Source organism: Anoplophora glabripennis, unplaced genomic scaffold (genome assembly GCF_000390285.2).
Source record: "Anoplophora glabripennis isolate ALB-LARVAE unplaced genomic scaffold, Agla_2.0 scaffold255, whole genome shotgun sequence".
Classification (NCBI taxonomy): domain Eukaryota; kingdom Metazoa; phylum Arthropoda; class Insecta; order Coleoptera; family Cerambycidae; genus Anoplophora; species Anoplophora glabripennis.
The window spans coordinates 62,314-79,358 of NW_019417249.1; the positions used below are offsets into that span (position 1 = coordinate 62,314).

The 17,045-nt window shown below is 37.5% G+C and overlaps 2 protein-coding genes across 2 annotated transcripts; one reads left to right on the forward strand and one right to left on the reverse strand.

Annotated features, from left to right (window-relative positions):
* Window positions 1-920: 920 nt before the first annotated feature.
* Window positions 921-2,006, reverse strand: LOC108905904 (uncharacterized protein F58A4.6). Its single transcript, XM_018708974.1, has 3 exons — window positions 1,536-2,006; window positions 1,391-1,485; window positions 921-1,313 (listed from the first exon to the last, which is right to left on the reverse strand). The coding sequence occupies exons 1-3, from the start codon at window positions 1,823-1,825 to the stop codon at window positions 994-996; spliced, it is 705 nt and encodes a 234-aa protein (XP_018564490.1). The 5' UTR covers window positions 1,826-2,006; the 3' UTR covers window positions 921-993.
* Window positions 2,007-3,434: 1,428 nt separating this feature from the next.
* Window positions 3,435-13,949, forward strand: LOC108905884 (polycomb group protein Psc). The gene is made up of 10 exons (XM_018708949.2): window positions 3,435-3,644; window positions 3,801-4,014; window positions 4,076-4,228; window positions 4,286-4,442; window positions 4,575-4,740; window positions 6,302-7,173; window positions 7,366-8,036; window positions 8,231-8,715; window positions 8,773-9,063; window positions 9,647-13,949. Exons 2-10 carry the CDS (start codon window positions 3,903-3,905, stop codon window positions 10,235-10,237), a joined length of 3,498 nt encoding a protein of 1,165 aa, XP_018564465.1. The 5' UTR covers window positions 3,435-3,644; window positions 3,801-3,902; the 3' UTR covers window positions 10,238-13,949.
* The last annotated feature ends 3,096 nt before the right edge of the window (window positions 13,950-17,045 follow it).

A 17,045-nucleotide genomic window follows, 5' to 3' on the forward strand; every position in this document is an offset into this window, starting at 1 on the left:
TTATAGTCACTAAATTATGAGAGTGCCGCTAACAATGTTCTCATTAGATATAAAGAAGCATAACGTTTCTATCTAATAGCGAGCCAACATGGCGTCGGTTGACAAATCAGAACTGCATACAGTGAATATATGGTTGCATAGTTTGTGAGAGTTATTAAACTTGATATCTAACCGTTAATAACTATATGCAACTAAACATACACATTTGGCCCCAACATAGCAGTCGATGACGGTGCTCTTTCAATTCAGACTAACTTTTTGGTCTAAAATATTCCGAAAGAATGTTTAAAATCAAATCAAAAGTCAAACAGCTGTCGCCAGAATTATTTCAAAAAACGCGTTACCATGTGAAATTTTTGGGAGCCATGCAAGCATGCTGCGCCGCCACAATGGCGATAATTCGCCACATCTAGCAAGTACGAATGCAGGTGAATTTGCACTCTAAAATTAATTTTTCATTAAATATGTTTTAATCTATTACAGAAGCTTTGTAATAGAAAAATTAGCCTCGAAAAATTATTAAACAATTGAATTTAAATCTGTGGTGTCCCATGAAATTTGACAAAACATTCAATTGTTTTTATGTGTTTGTGGCACATTTGATAAGGATGTGCATTATAATAATTAACCTTATCGAGACTTTGCTTTTGGAGAATTTTTATTGAGCAGAAACGAGGACAAATAAACATAAAATAATTGTTATAAAAAAGCGAGATATTGTGAAAATTATGAAATTTTCAATTATTCCTAAATGAACTTGTGAAAATGCTGAAGTCTCCAATTTTCTCGTAAACGCACTTAACTTCGCATTTTTCCATATTTACAAAAGCAGTATTTATAAAATTTACTATTAAATTAAAATAAATTTTCATTTTGCCTTTAAAACGAATTTAGATTCATTTTAAATAAAAAATATAAGACGCGTCTTAACTTTTTACTCTAAAAAATAGTTAACAAAACGTCTATTCACAATAAATAAAACTGTAAACGGAACTATATAACGGCTTTCCTCATCTTTTCGCTCAAGCCGGCTTTGGTCCTTGTGAACACGTCGAACTCATACTGAAGTTTGGACCAAATCCCCCTGCACATGTTCAACAGCCGTGAGTCTATCACAGTCGCCTTCCTTGCTAGTTGGTACTCCCTGTAAATTATTCTCTCAGCGTACCTGAATTTCTTCTTCTGTATCAGGCTCAGACTGAGGTACAAGCGGCAGCGTGCCGCTGTATTCGGATCTCCCATCCTCAGCGCCAGTTTTAATTGATGGATTGATATTTTCCCTGCGGTATCCGCGCACAAGGGGAAATAGTCACCTAGAATCAAGTTAGTTTTGAGTGGTTGGGCTCGATTAAAGTATTTATATACTGAGATTTGTATAAAATTGTTTTACCTAATGCTGAAAAGGCACCTCCCAACGTAGACAACCAGGAAAGAGCGTGGTCCAGCTCACACCTTTCTCTTACCATGACGTAAACTATATCGTTCCTAAGGAAGCATTTTTTAGAAATATATCGCACGTATGTAAGACGACTTACCAATTATAATCTATTAAATCGTACTTGGTACAATTTAGCACTAATATTAAAGTGGCGTTGTGGCCAGCAGTCCATTTTTGTATAAAATGCACTCTATAAAATTCACTAATCATTAATTCGCGTATGAGGTAATTTACAAAGGCACTGTCGAGTTGTACTTTTTTAATTTTATTCTTGGTTTTGAAGCAGTTCTTTTCGCGAGCGTTGACCTTTTCCACTTTATCATTCTCCAAATTAAATTTACAGTAGTTGTACTTTTTATCACTGATGTTTAATGCCAAAACAATCATCTTTTGAGGTTATATTCTAAAAGCATCGGGAATTGTTGAAGGTAGCAAACATAGATTGTAGCAAAAATTACTTGACGAAGATTGTTAAATTAGAATAAATAGCGACTGATTTACGTGAAATAAATTCATTCATTCCTTTCAGGAATTTAGGCCTATAAATTTTCAAATTCGACCCAATCAGTTTCGGATTCTTTACCTTTCGGACTATTCGTTCGTATTCGTACTTAATCGGACTAAAATCGGACAATGACAAAAAAACAGAAACGGTTACTAATTATAGTACATTCAATAATAATAAGGAACATAATAGGAACTATTCCTTAGACATTTTAAATATTTTAAAATTTATAATAGAGAAACTTGATAAATTATTAAAAACTTACGTTTTCCACTTATTACCACTTTCACACTCTTTAATAGAATATTTTCGTCCTTTTTTATCCGCGTTGAATATAAATAAATCGGAAACGCTGTTAAAAAAACCTCTAGGTTTAGCTAAATTACTACTCTCATGATTTTAACTTGAAATCAGAGCAGCTGATTAGCTGAATATAAAATCCGTAATAACTTCTGCCATTCAACCAATCAGCTGCACCGATTTCAGCTTGTAATCAACCTCATAAAACTAAACAAAACGACAAAACAAAGTCCACCGTTCTGCCATAGAAAATATATGTAGTACTAACTATATTTTCCATGCGTTCTGCTTATGTAATCATGGCATACTTGATGTGATAACAATATGGTATGCTTTATATTAACTTTATATGCATATTTCTACTATTTCTAATAGCTAAAAAGTTTCTTAAGGACATTAATTTTCTTTTTGTATGAAGTTAAGATACATTTTGGACGTAGAATTTATATTTCATAAAGAAACAAACTTTATTTTATATCGGCATTGAAACTGTGATTATAAAATTAGTGCTAAACCTATTTTAAAGCAATTTTAACAAGGTAGATGTATAAAATTTAAATTCTCTCATTTTATTGAATCGAACTATATTTATCTATTACATCATATTTTGCACAAGGACACTTTATTTTATCCATTTTAGTGGCACACGGATCAATTAAATATTACTTTTTAAATTATTTTCCAACAGATTCTTCAATTATCAGAAATTATATTAATCTATGAAGGATACGCGGTTAATAATTGATCTTGATAGAAAATGTTTAACGCAGGAATTGAAATTAATTCGGTAATCTGGACTGGCCTATTAATTTTTGCATTTATAAATTATATATATTATATATTATATTATATATCGTATAAGTATGTACAAATTGAAAAATTACATACATATTTAAGTATTTGTGCGTATTATAGATAGAAAAATTGTGGAAAGTTGTGTTTTTGTTTAATAAAATGAAAAGATAGAGATAAATAAGCTTCCTATCTCATCATCTGTGGAATGCGTAACAACATGAAAGGTACTCCTTTCAAACCTATCATATAATATGAGTAAAAGAAAGTTTTCTTCAGGATTTATAGGTTTCGAGTTGTAGAAAGCACGCGAATAATTTAAATATCCCGCGAAATTCGGTTCTTTTTGCCCCACGTTTGAGAGGCAAAGTGTCAGTTTTTAAGTTGGTATAATGTAAAATAGTGCGTTTGATTTGGTGGCATTTTTAATGAAAATATTTTAAGACAATTAAACAAATTTAAAACTTTTCTTTTCGCCGAAGGACAACCGAATAATCGAAGCGTGTGTATTGAAAGTATGATGTGAATTCGCCCTCCCCGTCTGGTCGATTTAACGAATTAAAGGTGCAGCGACGCCATTTTTATTATAATCTGTCAAATCCGCACAAGGTTGGTCTGTCAAACGTTATTTTAGAAGTAAACAATAATATTTATGGAAAAACCGTTTGCTATCCGATATTGCGCCACATATCGGGCCCCTTTTCATACATTTCCCGTCACGGGGACGCCCCTTACCGTTGCACTGAACACCCAGTTCTTTTTTAGGTCAAGTGTCTCTTGACTGACCAATATGGGCATACATGCAAGCGCTTACATGAGGGTGTGAGGACCAGAATGTAAGAGCACCATCCGAACAATACTGGGATCATGCAAGGATCCAAAAAGATACCTATCAATGATCTCAACCCGCATATAACGTGCCAGATCTGCAGTGGTTATTTCATAGATGCCACGACCATCACCGAGTGTTTACATACGTGTAAGTTTTAACGTAACGACCAGGTTAGTGCTGTCGGTTACCGTGAACCCTCGTTTTTCAGTTTGCAGGAGCTGCATAGTCAAGTATTTGGAGAGTAACAAGTACTGTCCCGTTTGCGATGTGCAGGTTCACAAGACGAAACCGTTGCTTAACATCAGGGCGGATAAAACTATACAGGACATCGTCTACAAACTGGTTCCAAGACTCTTTCAAAGTAACGATATAGTGACGTATTTCCTCGAACGTTTTCATATGAGACATTTTCTTGTAGATGAGATGCAGAGGCGGCGGGACTTCTACGAAAGTCACCCCGAGGGGAAACCCTCCAGCTTGGAGATGTGCGGCGAGGCAGCTTATCAGCACCTATTAACGCCCGAGGAGAGCGTTTGTTTGACATTAAATTATCATGGGTCGAACGGTACACCGAGGTGAGCGATTATACATTTAATTTATCGAAAATCGTGAAAGTTGCGTTTACTGAAAATATAAAGATTGTGATTTTGTGAAATTCGAGGAAATTTTGTTTAATTCGAGAAAATTTTGTGTAATTCGTTTTATAGGTATCTTAGATGTCCTGCTGCGGTGTCGCTCGGCCACTTGAAGAAGCTGATCAGGGCGAAGTACGATCTAACGGAAAACCATAGGGTCGAGATTTTGTACAACCAGGATTGCCTTAACTCTTTCTTGACCCTCATGGATGTAGCGTATATTTACATGTGGAAAAGAGTAAGTTAAACATACATTTCTTTTTTTCTGTTCGAGTCAATGGTTTTTTTATAAATCTTACAGTAGATTGAGTAAAATTGCACTCAGGCATGTCACTAGAGCTAATTTTCAATTTTAAAATACCTTTTGTAATTATTAAGAAAAATTGACTAAACGTGTAATACATATTTAAAATCTTTTTGTGTAAATAAAAATGTTTCATGTGTTAGAAAACGCTGGCAATAAAAATAATCTAAACCACCATTTTTGTGTTTCAAGGATTACTTTTACAATTTTAAAAATTGAATATAATAGATATTTGCCTAAATATTAACAGACGTAAAACTTGAAATGTTTGTTGAAGTTGAGGTTAAAAAACCAATTTTTTGTGATGAAATATTAAACTACACCTTTAAATAAAAACAATGTTAAAAAAAAATCAGTGCAGATATGGGAGGTTTTTAACCTATTTTACCATGTAACTATTATGCCAATAAGAATCTCACTGTTAAATTTGAAACGCCTGTTTAAAATTTTAATTATTAATTATTAATTTCTTTTTTGTATATCAAAATTTAGGGCAACCAGTAGACACATTAATTTTGGGATGATGTTAAATATGTGACCGAGTAGTTCAAACGTCCCAATTTTATTGCAGATTTTTGATAATTTTTTTTTTTATTCCGTGGTTGAAATATTTTTCTAACTTAACAAATTAATCGGTATATAGCAATAATTGTGTACATTTTGTGTCTTTAGGGTTCACAAATATATTTTATTTTCTGTGAAACGGATTTGTAACAAAGATATTGTCTATTTATCGACCTCAGATAAGTTAAATATGTAAATGTACTTTTATTTGTTACATTTTTATAGAACCAATTTAAAGTGTGGGTAAAGAATACCGATTAAGTTTTAAAAATTGTAAAAATTTTAGCGCCCTGTTAAAATTTAACGACACAAATCAAAATTGCCTCTTAACTGCCATTTTTTGGGGTTAATAGGGTTTCAAAGGTAATGTTGACTATCAATACAATGTCAACACTGAGTAGTTCAGATGTAGGGTTGTTTTTTACATGATTTATTAAAAACGGTATTAAGAGCATAAAATATATAAAACAATCAAGAACTAACGAGATTATCAATTAAATTTTTTTAACTTTCAGAGTTCAAGAACAACAATATCAAATAAAAAAATATGTATTCGATTTCAGTTAAATAAATAGGCCCAAAAAGTCCGATGGGTTCAAATCTGGAAAACCTGGAGGTTATGTGACAGGATGTCTATATTCCAGCCATCTGTTTGTATATTGTTTTTCGTCATAATCATAACTTTATTGCTGGTTAGAGTTATTAAAATTGCGTACGTTTTAGGAATCTTAATTTTTTACAAAAAACCATCAAAATGTGACAACAAAAGAAAGTAAACAAACAACTCTCGATACTTTCTGTACAAATTGCTAAAAATAATAATTTTAATAATTGCAGATGGGTTCATATTTCTGACGCTTTATCGTCCTCCTAAATTTCTTAACAATGTTTTAATTTAAAAAATGAGCTGTACATCGAAACTCATTCACAGAAAGGCCCCTTGGAGCTCACCTACAGGATCTACGAGTGTTCGGCCAAGAAGCTGAAGCTGGAACCGGAACAGGCGGAGTCGGCGCAGGCCAACATCAACAACAACAACTGGAAGGAGGTGCAGCTGAGGATAAGCGAGACGGGAGAGATGTCGATCATCCAGGACGCGGCGCTCAGCCCCTCGATCCTCGAAATTGTAAATAGTGATCAGCAAAAGTACAAAAACGAGGTCGTGACGGTGGTCGAGTCGAAATCTGCCGGTAAGGGCGCCCCTCCCAAGAAGGAACTGCCCGGGTTGAAGTATATCGGGAAGAACGCGAACGTTCCGACGCCCCCTGTTCCCGTTACATCCCCGAAGACCGTCGAAAGTGACGTTAAGTTGAACGATGTCTCGGCGGGTTCGGTCACTTCCGAGAACGCCCCCGCGTGTGCCCCACAGGAGAGCCTGAGATTGGAGACCAGTTCGGTGGACGTGACGGCGCCGAGTTTTCTCTCGAGCTGCGCCACGTTGTCTTCCGGCACCACCACGATGGTCTTCAGCACCATAAACAGCACCAAGTGCAGCACGAAGAGCGACGAAGCCCCCAAGAGCGAGCCGGCGAGGGTTGAAGCGGCGAAAACCGATAAAGTCGTGGCGATCGAGCCTCCTAGGAGCGAGGCGCCAAAATCTCCTTCGGTCGTGAATAATGTCGGCGATAGGAGCCTGAAGCGTAAGGGCGAAGCGGCGACGGAGGTGGAGCCGCCCGCCAAGCTCCCAAAACCTACGATTCTGAACCACTCGTTGGGGTTGTTGAACCTCTCCAACAACCACCCGCTGAAGAAGCACTCCAAGTTGAACAGGAACGGGGAGAACGTCAAAGAGATTGTACTTAGGTGAGTAGATTTTTTTTTAAATCAATTTTTACTCTAGCATTGAGCCTTGAAATATTCGTGTCAGAGTGCACTTGATGTAAGTTGATCCATTACTCTGCCACTGCGCATCCTACCTACACAAATGAAATTGGTTCACACGTACCCATTTCGTAGGACGCGCTTAATAGAAAATCTAACGGAGAAAAATTTCAGGGCTTCTACTCCCGCCATGGATCCGGCAGTGTCAGTCTCCCCCTTACCCATGACCAAACCCCCGACGACCACCACCACCAAAACGGTCACGGCGACCACCACGACGGACTCGACCTTCTCCAAACCGAGTCTCATCAACAAGAACCTGACCGCCGCGCAACTGACCAGGCCCGGCACCCCCATCGCCACCACCAAGCCTTCCATCATGTCCACGAAACCGTCGTCTATCATTCCACCGAAGCCCCCGATCAGCGTCTACTCGAGCTGCACCGTCAAGTCGCCCTGCTACATGCCGAAGACGACGTACAATCCCATAATCAATGTCCCGAAGCCCGTGACGAGCACCAGCATCGTAAAAAACGAGACGAAACCGCCTAAGAATGACGCCAAGACGCCAGCCGGTTCTTCCATGCCCAAAATCGATGGGAAGTGCGGGAATGCCGCGACGTCGCAGCAGCAAATCATCAATTTGAACAATAAGATGGGCGTTAAGTCGAAGCCGAGTTCGCCGATCGGGTATAAGACGTTGCGAGACCCGCCGAAGAGTTGGAATTCCCAGATATCGAAAGCGAACATCAACAAGCCGTCGCCGGATCCCAAATATTCTGAGCTGAAGAACGTGAGGCCGGCCAAGTTCTTCAAGATGCGGAACAACATGCCGCGGTACCTGGGTAAGTTGCGTTTTTTCTCGAAATTTTATTTGAAGGCTTTATAGGTGAGCGGCCAGTACTTTAGTGTGCAGCAAGATCTGATTTTGGACGGGTCTGAGTAACCAGATTCATTTACCAAATGTGGAGGAAGTTCTTCATTTTTGGCCATTTTTGATTTTCTTCTAAGAAAACTTAATTTTTTTTCTCACGTCCAGGAAATCCGGCGTCCGGCGTGAAGCCGATGTACCAGGTCCACATCAGTCCCGAGAAGGACAAAGGGCAAGAGACCAACAAGTCGGAGAAGAGCGAGATCCGCAAGCACTCCATCGTCAAAATCGACCCCAAAACCCTGAAACCGATCTCCGAAAAGGCTCCCGAGACCACCAGCCTGAGCAACCACAGCTCCAACGCCAACCAGATCTTGTCCAATCACAATCTCACCAGCCAGGCGTATCAGAACTTGAACAGCGCCGTCGCCGCCAACCAGTCCCTTCAGAATTCCAACCTCGGCCTGAGCGGTCAGAGCATGGGCGGCTCCAACCAGACGGACCTGAAGATCAACGCTAGTTCCGTGTCGATATTCAACCCCCTGAAGCTGCAGAGCTCGCCGAAGAACGAGCGGAAGTCGCCGAAGAGCCCCCACTCGCCCAAACTCAAGGCGCAGGCTACCAGCTCCCCGACGGGCAGCAAGAGGGACAAGGTACGATTGCTAGACAAAGAAAATGTTGAGAAATACCATTAATCGAATCTGTCGCAGGTCAACCTCAACTTCACGCCGCCCAACCCCTTCGTGCCCAATCTCACTTCGCCGACGATGAGCCCCAACCAGTTCCTGTACCCGCCGGGACCCCCTGGTTTCCCCTCATACGACCCGCGCATGATGGCCGCCTACCACAGCCTGTGGTACGGCCAGAGGATGGGCTTCCCCGCCTCGCCGATACCCCGGCTCAGCCTGGACCTCAACCAGCAGCGGAAGAACTTCGAGATGATGCCTTCCCCCACCAGCCCCAAGATGGCGGGGATGAGCCAGCAGGGGCATAGTCCGCAGGTCTGTAACCGTTTAAAATGCAAAAAATACTTGTTTGGTCCTTCGGGACTGGATTTTAGGTATCCGGTTCGAAGGACCAAAAATTAATGGAATGTTTTCAATGTCAGGATTAAGGTGCAGATATTGTTTGTAAATTTGTTTGCTGGTATTGATTTTAAGGAGAAACTTGAGAATTAAAAATCATGGTGAAATTACTTTATGCTAAGGATTTCGCGTTCATTTAAAATGCAAGAATATCTGTTACAATTAAGAAAAATTAACTGTTTGGTCCTTTGGGACCAGATATTAGATATCCGGTTCGAAGGACCAATAATGAGTGGAATTTTTAAAAATTTTATCGACTTTAACAAAGGAACTTAAAAGATAAAAAAATCATTGCGAATGTACTTCAAGGACTGCCTAACCAACAATTGTTCACTTAAAATGCAAGAACATTTGCTACACGTATAAAAAATAAAAGGATACTAAGTATCCGGTTCGAAGGACCAAAAATTAGCGAGATTTTGTCAGTCGCATCGAAAGAATAGAAGAGTTAAGAAATAATTATGAATTTATTGTAACTTGTGTATATTTTCCCGTTTAGATTTCTACGAAAATGACGTCTACAACATCCTCGAGCGTCGCTTCCCCTACCAAGACGCAGAGTCTGCTACCTTCTGCCGCCCCAAAGTCCAGCTTACCCTCTAAAAAATCCTCTAAAGAGTCGAAAGGGGAGAAGAGTCTCGAGACGACCGTCGAAAAGCTGACTCAAAGTCGGAACAAGGAGATAAGCGGGAAGAGCGAGCAGGCGCACAGCGCGGCGAAGGAAAAGACGAAGAGGCTAGAGAGTCACGAGGTGCGAAAAGGGAACGAGACGCCCGGGGAGACAACCTCGGGAAGGGCAGAGTCGAAGGCGAAAGAAAACGAAACCAGCGAAAGCAATTCCTCTTCTTCTTCCTCGACAATAGCGGCCGCCGCTCCAGTTGAGGAGAAAACGAAGCCGCCGGGTGACCAGAGACAATCGGAGGAGGTGAAATCTAGTGAGAGTCCGGGGAAGACGGAAGGGGACTGTGACGCCGTCGCAAAGAAGTCGCCTAGCGAGGAGGCGGCGGGGTCGTCGGTGAGGAGCAAGGATCTTAGTAATAATGTTAATAATGTAAAGAATAGCGATGAGGTAGTCGAGGGGGGTAAATGATTTTTTTGTTAAGTTATCGCGTAGTTTTGGGTTCTCTTTTTTTTGTGGTGTTTCCGGGCAATGGGAGGTCCCGAAAAAGTACTTGCACGGATAGACGTCAATTGTTTCCCATAAAAACCTGTAAAAATCAAAAAATCGGAAAGTTTCCCTTTATTTTGACAGATATTTGCGTGTACGTGTGTAGTAGGCCATGTTTAAAACAGTCGCATCCACTTACTTTGATTCGCTTGTTTTAGATCATGGCCAACTCGAATGCTGAGTCAAAATAATAGTAAAACGTACCAGTTATCGTGTTTAGGAAATTTTTTTTTAAAGTACTGGAATAGCTGGTGCAAAATCGTCCTAAGAGGTTCGGAAAAAGTACTAGAAAAAAAAATTTTGCAGTTCTGAAGCAGATAGTTTCCGTTCAACGAAATCTTTTCACGAATCTAGTCGGCTGTGAGAATTTACTGAAAACAATCGGGAGTAAGTATTTTGACAGCAAAGCGGTTGTTACGGTGACGATTCGTCACGGCCTACTATATCGAGTGATATCAGATGTCACTATAATTGAGGATAATTGTGTCAAATGTCACAGTTAAATGCCAATATTGAGCCAAAAACGAAAAAAAAAAATGGGATATTTTTCGAAATGCGTTTCTGCACCGAACTATTTTTAATTTCTGGCGGGTAGCGGTTGCTATAACCTAAAAATTATTATTAGCCGATGAGTAGGATTATTTTATTTGTTAATTTGTTTTGTTTAAATCAAAATAAAGAAGTTATTCTTATCGGATTGCTTTAAAAGAAGAGATTTGGTTCTGCGCATAAAAAAAGTTAAAATCGCTAAAAATTCCCAATGTTTATGGCGAAAGCTCGTTTCTGAATTATCTGTTATATTTTTTTTTTCTACTGGTAAAGAGTTGTTCGATTTTGAAAAATGCCCTGTTTTTGGTTAATTGGCGGGAAATTTGAAAATTTAAAGAAGTTTTTGAGAAAGCCGATTTATATGAAAAGTTATCGTAAAATTTTATGAACGGGAGTTGTTTAGAATGAAACTTTATGATGTCGTACCAGTTTTGGAAGTGGCTGGAAAAAATCGGTGAATTACAAATTTTTTTTAATAATATTATTTTTATTCCTCAAAGAGTAAGTTTTGCTGCCTCAGGTTAAATCAAAATAAATACACTGTTTAAAAAAAAAAATTTGCCATATTTGGATTATTTTTGGGACGAATTAATAAAAACCAATTTTTTTTTTTTGCTGTCCACAGTGGTAGATTTATTTAATATCATTAAATAGTAGTGAGTTTGTACGAATTGTAAAAATTTTACAAAAAACCGTTTATATAAAACTTGCGAAACAACGAAAATAGAAAATATACCGACATACTTACTCTTATTACGGTCCTTAAAAAAATTGTTCAAAATTGCCGGAATTGATGGACACAATCTCCCTCATTCTAAATACGAGGTAGAACACCCGTGAAGCAAAAATCTGCACAACTAACTTTATAAGCGTTTTTTTACTCTCCCCGTCTAAGTTCTTCCTCGTTATTCCCTTTTACATTGCGACAAACTAAATTTCTCAAACAGCCTCGTAAAAAAACGATCAGTTCTTATTTATTACAATTTCTCGCTCAGCTTCAGCCGTTTCCGGTAGTTCTGGTTCCTCATTGCTCCTTGAAACAACCCATATCGTAGTTAACACCACATTTACGGTGCCAGACGATTTCTTAATGGATATCTATCCGTGAGCGTATAAACGAGATGCCGCGGATGCACTTTGTCCACACTCCCCGTAAATTAAAAGCATGTAACTGTGTAAATTTCCTTATGTCTTGATTTTTTCTTGTGGAAATCATGTTTCGTAACCTCAAGTATTGCGTCCAAAGCAGAATTTGTTTCGACACTTGCTTTTTCTGAATCTTGCCATTTTTCAAATGTCTGGTACTTAAGTTCTTGTTATGCCGTTGATTTCGCAGGGACTAGACTTGCATCATCCCATTTGCAGCTGTAAATCCAAAGGCAAATTTTCTCCGGATTCTTCGGATATTTTTGAAAAATAGTTTTCCTGTAAGTTCTGTCTCAAATTTAATTATTTGACAGTATCAAGGCAACAGGAAGTTTGAGCTTGCATTTAGAAATAATTTTCGTGATTTCTGTCACATAATTTTCTTTCTTGGATCGTTTTATGAAAAGAAATTTTCATACAATATTTGTTTTGTAAATTTTTATTATGACACTCAATATATTGTCAAACTAATATGAATTTTTACATTGTCATAAATATTAAAAAAAATTTTTTTTATCCGGTTACTTCCAAAATGGCATAAAGTTTGGTAATAAATAACTATAACTTCTTAATAACGCTTTGCGATATCTTTCTTTTCGTGCAAATTGACCTTTGCCACGTTTAAATTTTGTTTAAATCCTCCACCTGTGACGAACCGCACTGTTTGACGTTTTTTTCGAGTTTCTAGCGATGCAAAGACGATCGCTTACATACTAAAACCTAATAAGAAATATCTTTCCCACATATGCCGTACTTTTTCCCTTACTGTAAAATATCTGTCAAAACCGTTAATCGATATTTTTGTAAAAAATTCCAAGCAGGTACGTTTTCGTCCTCCCGTCGGAGAAGGTTATTTTTGCATTTTATTTATTTCAGTGACCTACCGTTCGGGTATTTTCGTTCCTTTTGGGGAAGTTTTTCAAAAAAGTGCCTACTCCTTTACATTACAGAGGGTCGACGACGGTTTTTCCGTTTCTTTTTTTCGTGACGTAGCAGCTATGAGGTGCCTTTTTGAAAATTTATTTCGTAGTCCTCAGCGTGTGTGCCCTATAGGGAGCCCAAAAAAAAAGTAAATAAAAATTAACAATAGAAATTCCTCCACCACTTCTAAATACTCTCTGCTTTAATAGACTAGGTAAAAATGAGGTTTTCTGTTCTTTCTTGCGTATAAGAGGAAATGTAGGTAGATGTGCATATTTTTTACTGATCCTTACCTTCTGTTAAGTCATTTCGTTAAAAGTCTACACGCATCGTCCATTTTTTATTATGAATCCGAGCGTTTTTCAGAATTTTCGCCTACCAGCGGTTCTCAACATTTTTATCGTGAAATATCCCACGAAGTGACCGAAATAGCCCCTCACTCTTATTTTGTGAGACGAAATCTGCGACCAAGTCAATATTATGTCGAGGAACAGTTTGGATAATTTCTATAAAAAAAGTTTTGGAACCGCTGCATTACGGAAAAAATACTACGAAATCAGTTTGCAGATGACTTTTTTGACTCACGTTCATAAAAATAATTACTGACAGTTATTCGTGCTCGTTAATGGCTAATAACCGTTTCGTTTGTTAGATGGCAGCACTGTCAAGAGTGTACATCTTGTTTCAAGAATCCTCGGTGTGAAAATTTTAAGTAGTATTTAACGATATTGAAACAATATTATTTCTAAATAATTTTTGATTCATGGAAACTTGAAAAAATCATTTCGTACCTTTGGATGTAGGGGGTTATATAACCTCAAAGTTGAGTGAGGCGATTTCTTTTCTAAATTTGATACGTTTATTGGTGATAACAAATTACATGTACGAAAAAAAATGAGCCTTAAAGGACTTAAGGAGGCTCTATAGCAAATAGGCAACCACCAATACATTTTTGTAGATTTTATTACATAGTTTGCCTAAATATGAATCATTGCACAAATAACAAAGTTTCCTCCATTCTAATGCAGATTTTCTATAAAATGGAATAAGTTTGAAACTCAAATTACTTTTTGTTGTAAAGAAATTTGTAATTTGGCATCGTAAATTACAAATTTCTTTACACTAAAGAGTAATTTGAGTTTCAAACTAACTCCATTTTATAGAAAATCTGCGTTAGGATGGAGGAAACTCTGTTATTTGTGCATTAATTCATATTTATACAAACTGTGTAATAAAATCCATAAAAATATATTGCTGGTTGGCTATTTGCTATAGAGCCCTCTTAAGTGACTTTTGTTAATTAGAGAATTCATATCTTACAAAAAGGCCTCGTCTTTGTCAATTAAATATTCCGTTTTTGAAAAAAAGTTGGTGTTTAGAATTTTGAAGATTTTTTTCAATAGGTGCAACTATTACTGACAATAAGTATACTGCATTTTAAAAAAAATTGTTTAACTCGAAGAAATGCAAAATATCAATTATAAAAAGTAATTTTGAGGTTATGTAACATCTTATTGCACTTTCGAAAATGTCAGAAGGAACTTGTACCACTATCTTCATGAGTTGAGTCGCCTCCTACATTTTTGGTTGATAATTTTCACACCCCCTGTATATCTAACGTAAAATTAAATGAAACTGCACGAATGTGAGGTTATGGTATTCCTAGTTTTTCCATAAACCTATTCTAGACAATTGAATGAGAAAGCTGTTTTTGTTTTTTTTTGAAGTTAACACCGCTCTCAGTGCTGCCGTCTGGTGAGGAAAGAACCAAGTTTAAATTTTGTGGAAATCTGGTAGGCGGACTTTCTAATCCCAACATTTTCTCATAGTCAATTTTTTCGATTTTACGTCGACACTGATCGTTTTGCATTGCTCATTTTACCTAAAAGTGGACTTCAAAATTTTTAATATATAATATATATTCTTTAATGTGACTGTGATATATCCACTAAGTAGGTATTTGCAAGTATGTATATTTCTCGTTGATTAATTTTTTTTTTTAATTATATACGCATCACTCCATATTAGTCGGCAGTCCTGTTGGTCCAACTATTAAGAACAGAAAATATAATTTTCACCGATCCCGCGATTCAAAAAGATTTCCATTTACCGCTACTGTAGATTTTCCCAAAAAGAGATAAATCTTACCTGTGGGTTATAATCCTCCATTCCATTCTTCCAAATATGACAAAGTTGGCTCTGGAGTTCAACAACCTCGTGTTTGTTCATTTGTTTTAAATAACCTACAATAAAACGACAGTTGTTGGTTTTTGTAACAAGCGACAATCGCTATGTTCATTTATTTCGGCATGGCTTACTAGATTCAACCCTTTAATAATTTTTAATGACAGTTTGCATATGTATCTGGGTTAAAATTAATAATTAAATTAAAGATTATGGATTTTTAGAAAAGTTTAATTCCAAACTTATATTTTCGCCACCGTCTTCAGTATTTGTCAGTTTTCTTGCACGTTGATTAAACTTGGTTCTTAATAGTTGGACCCGTAGGACATATCTCAAGTATTATAAAATTACGTTACACTTTTATACATTTCTCCTCTTATATCGAGGCCTGTTCTGACGATTTTGTAAGAGAATCTATGAATGCAGGATACGTCGACCGTAGGGCTTTCGAGTCGTCAGGGCAGGCCATTTTTGAGTGTAAATAATAACGAAATAAAAAATGGATAATGCTAACAACAAGGCTTGTTGAATAGCTAGGACCTGTTTGAATTTTTTATATAAATATAAGATATTAATATAGCGTAAGACCTTTTTAATAATATTTAACTGTAAAATGGAGATTTTATTATTGTACATTGTAAATATCGAGCACAGATGATTTAATAAATAATATTTATAGTTTTGGTTTGCTGTTTTTATTTTGGAACGAATTTGAAGAAATACTTTTTTAACTCGCTCTATAAAACGATATCCTGAGCTCAACAAAGGAATTGCAGAGGGATGACAAAGGATGTACCGTATCCAAGTTTAACAGCAACCATTTTGCTTCTGGAAGAGAACTGTATAAAAAAAGAAATTAAATTTACCCAATTCCAATATACTTTAAAAGAAACTAAATTGTAATCGATCCTTAGTTAAAATTTCAGTTGTTTACGCGTTAAGAGCCTATAGCAAATATGCAACCAGCAATACTTTTTCATAGATTTTATTAAACAGTTTGTCTAAATATGAATAAATGCACAAATAACAGACTTTCCTCCATTTTAACGCAAACTTTCTATAAAATGGAGTTAATTTGAAACTCAAATTACTTTTTGTTGTAAAGTAATTTGTAATTTGGCATCGTAAATTACAAATTTCTTTACAGCAAAAAGTTATTCGAGTTTCAAGCTAACTCCATTTTATAGAAAACCTGCTTTAGAATGAAGGAAAGTCTCTTATTTGTGCATTGATTCATATTTAGACAAACTGTTTAATAAAATCTATAAAAATGTATTGCTGATTGCCTATTTGCTATAGTGCCCTTTTAAATGTCAGACGACTTCCGTTGTGCCATTATTCCATGGTTCCATATCATCAAGAATGAGATATACTGCCTAGTTGTAGTTCAGAGGTCAGTGCGCATAAGATCAATATTATCTAGGCATAAGCTTCGAGCATATACTCCTAGAGGCAGCCTTCAGTGCTGAGAAAGCGCGACTGGTGTGCGAGAGAGAAAGGAGAATAAAAGGACATGCTATCTTCACGAACCGACCCATCAGCTCGCGGAGCGAGAGAGACAGCAAGTCCTTTTATTTTCCTTTCTCGCACACCAGTCGCGCCATTATTCTATGGCTAGAAATTGGCCTCAATGATTTGGGATCGAGGGGGATTATCCCTCTTTATCCTGCCTCATCTCGTGTAGGCCTGGACAGCCTTCGTAGGTGGGCCCCATCCGTCGTCTACCCCGACCGCAAATGCGGCCGGTGTAGGCGCTTTGTGGGACCTCCTTTTGTCCTGGCTGGGCCCCGCCGGCTAGGGCCCTTTCTTCTGGCGCTCTTCTTGCTTCGCCGGCTCGTCTGTGTAAACCCCGGGGGTAGTGTCATGTTTATGTGTGGTATGGTTGGGTAGGGTAGTGCGGCTATGCAGCCTGGGATGCGCTTTGCTAAGG

Excerpts from the sequence above, each read along its gene's own strand:
- LOC108905884 (XM_018708949.2), top strand. The coding sequence starts at position 3,903 with ATGCAAGGATCCAAAAAGATACCTATCAATGATCTCAACCCGCATATA. Across the intron at positions 4,015-4,075 it reads CACCGAGTGTTTACATACGT|TTTGCAGGAGCTGCATAGTC; the intron begins GTAAGTTTTAAC and ends CTCGTTTTTCAG. Across the intron at positions 4,229-4,285 it reads GGTTCCAAGACTCTTTCAAA|ATGAGATGCAGAGGCGGCGG; the intron begins GTAACGATATAG and ends ATTTTCTTGTAG.
- LOC108905904 (XM_018708974.1), bottom strand. The coding sequence starts at position 1,825 with ATGATTGTTTTGGCATTAAACATCAGTGATAAAAAGTACAACTACTGT. Across the intron at positions 1,486-1,535 it reads GATTTAATAGATTATAATTG|GAACGATATAGTTTACGTCA; the intron begins GTAAGTCGTCTT and ends ATGCTTCCTTAG. Across the intron at positions 1,314-1,390 it reads AGGTGCCTTTTCAGCATTAG|GTGACTATTTCCCCTTGTGC; the intron begins GTAAAACAATTT and ends ACTTGATTCTAG.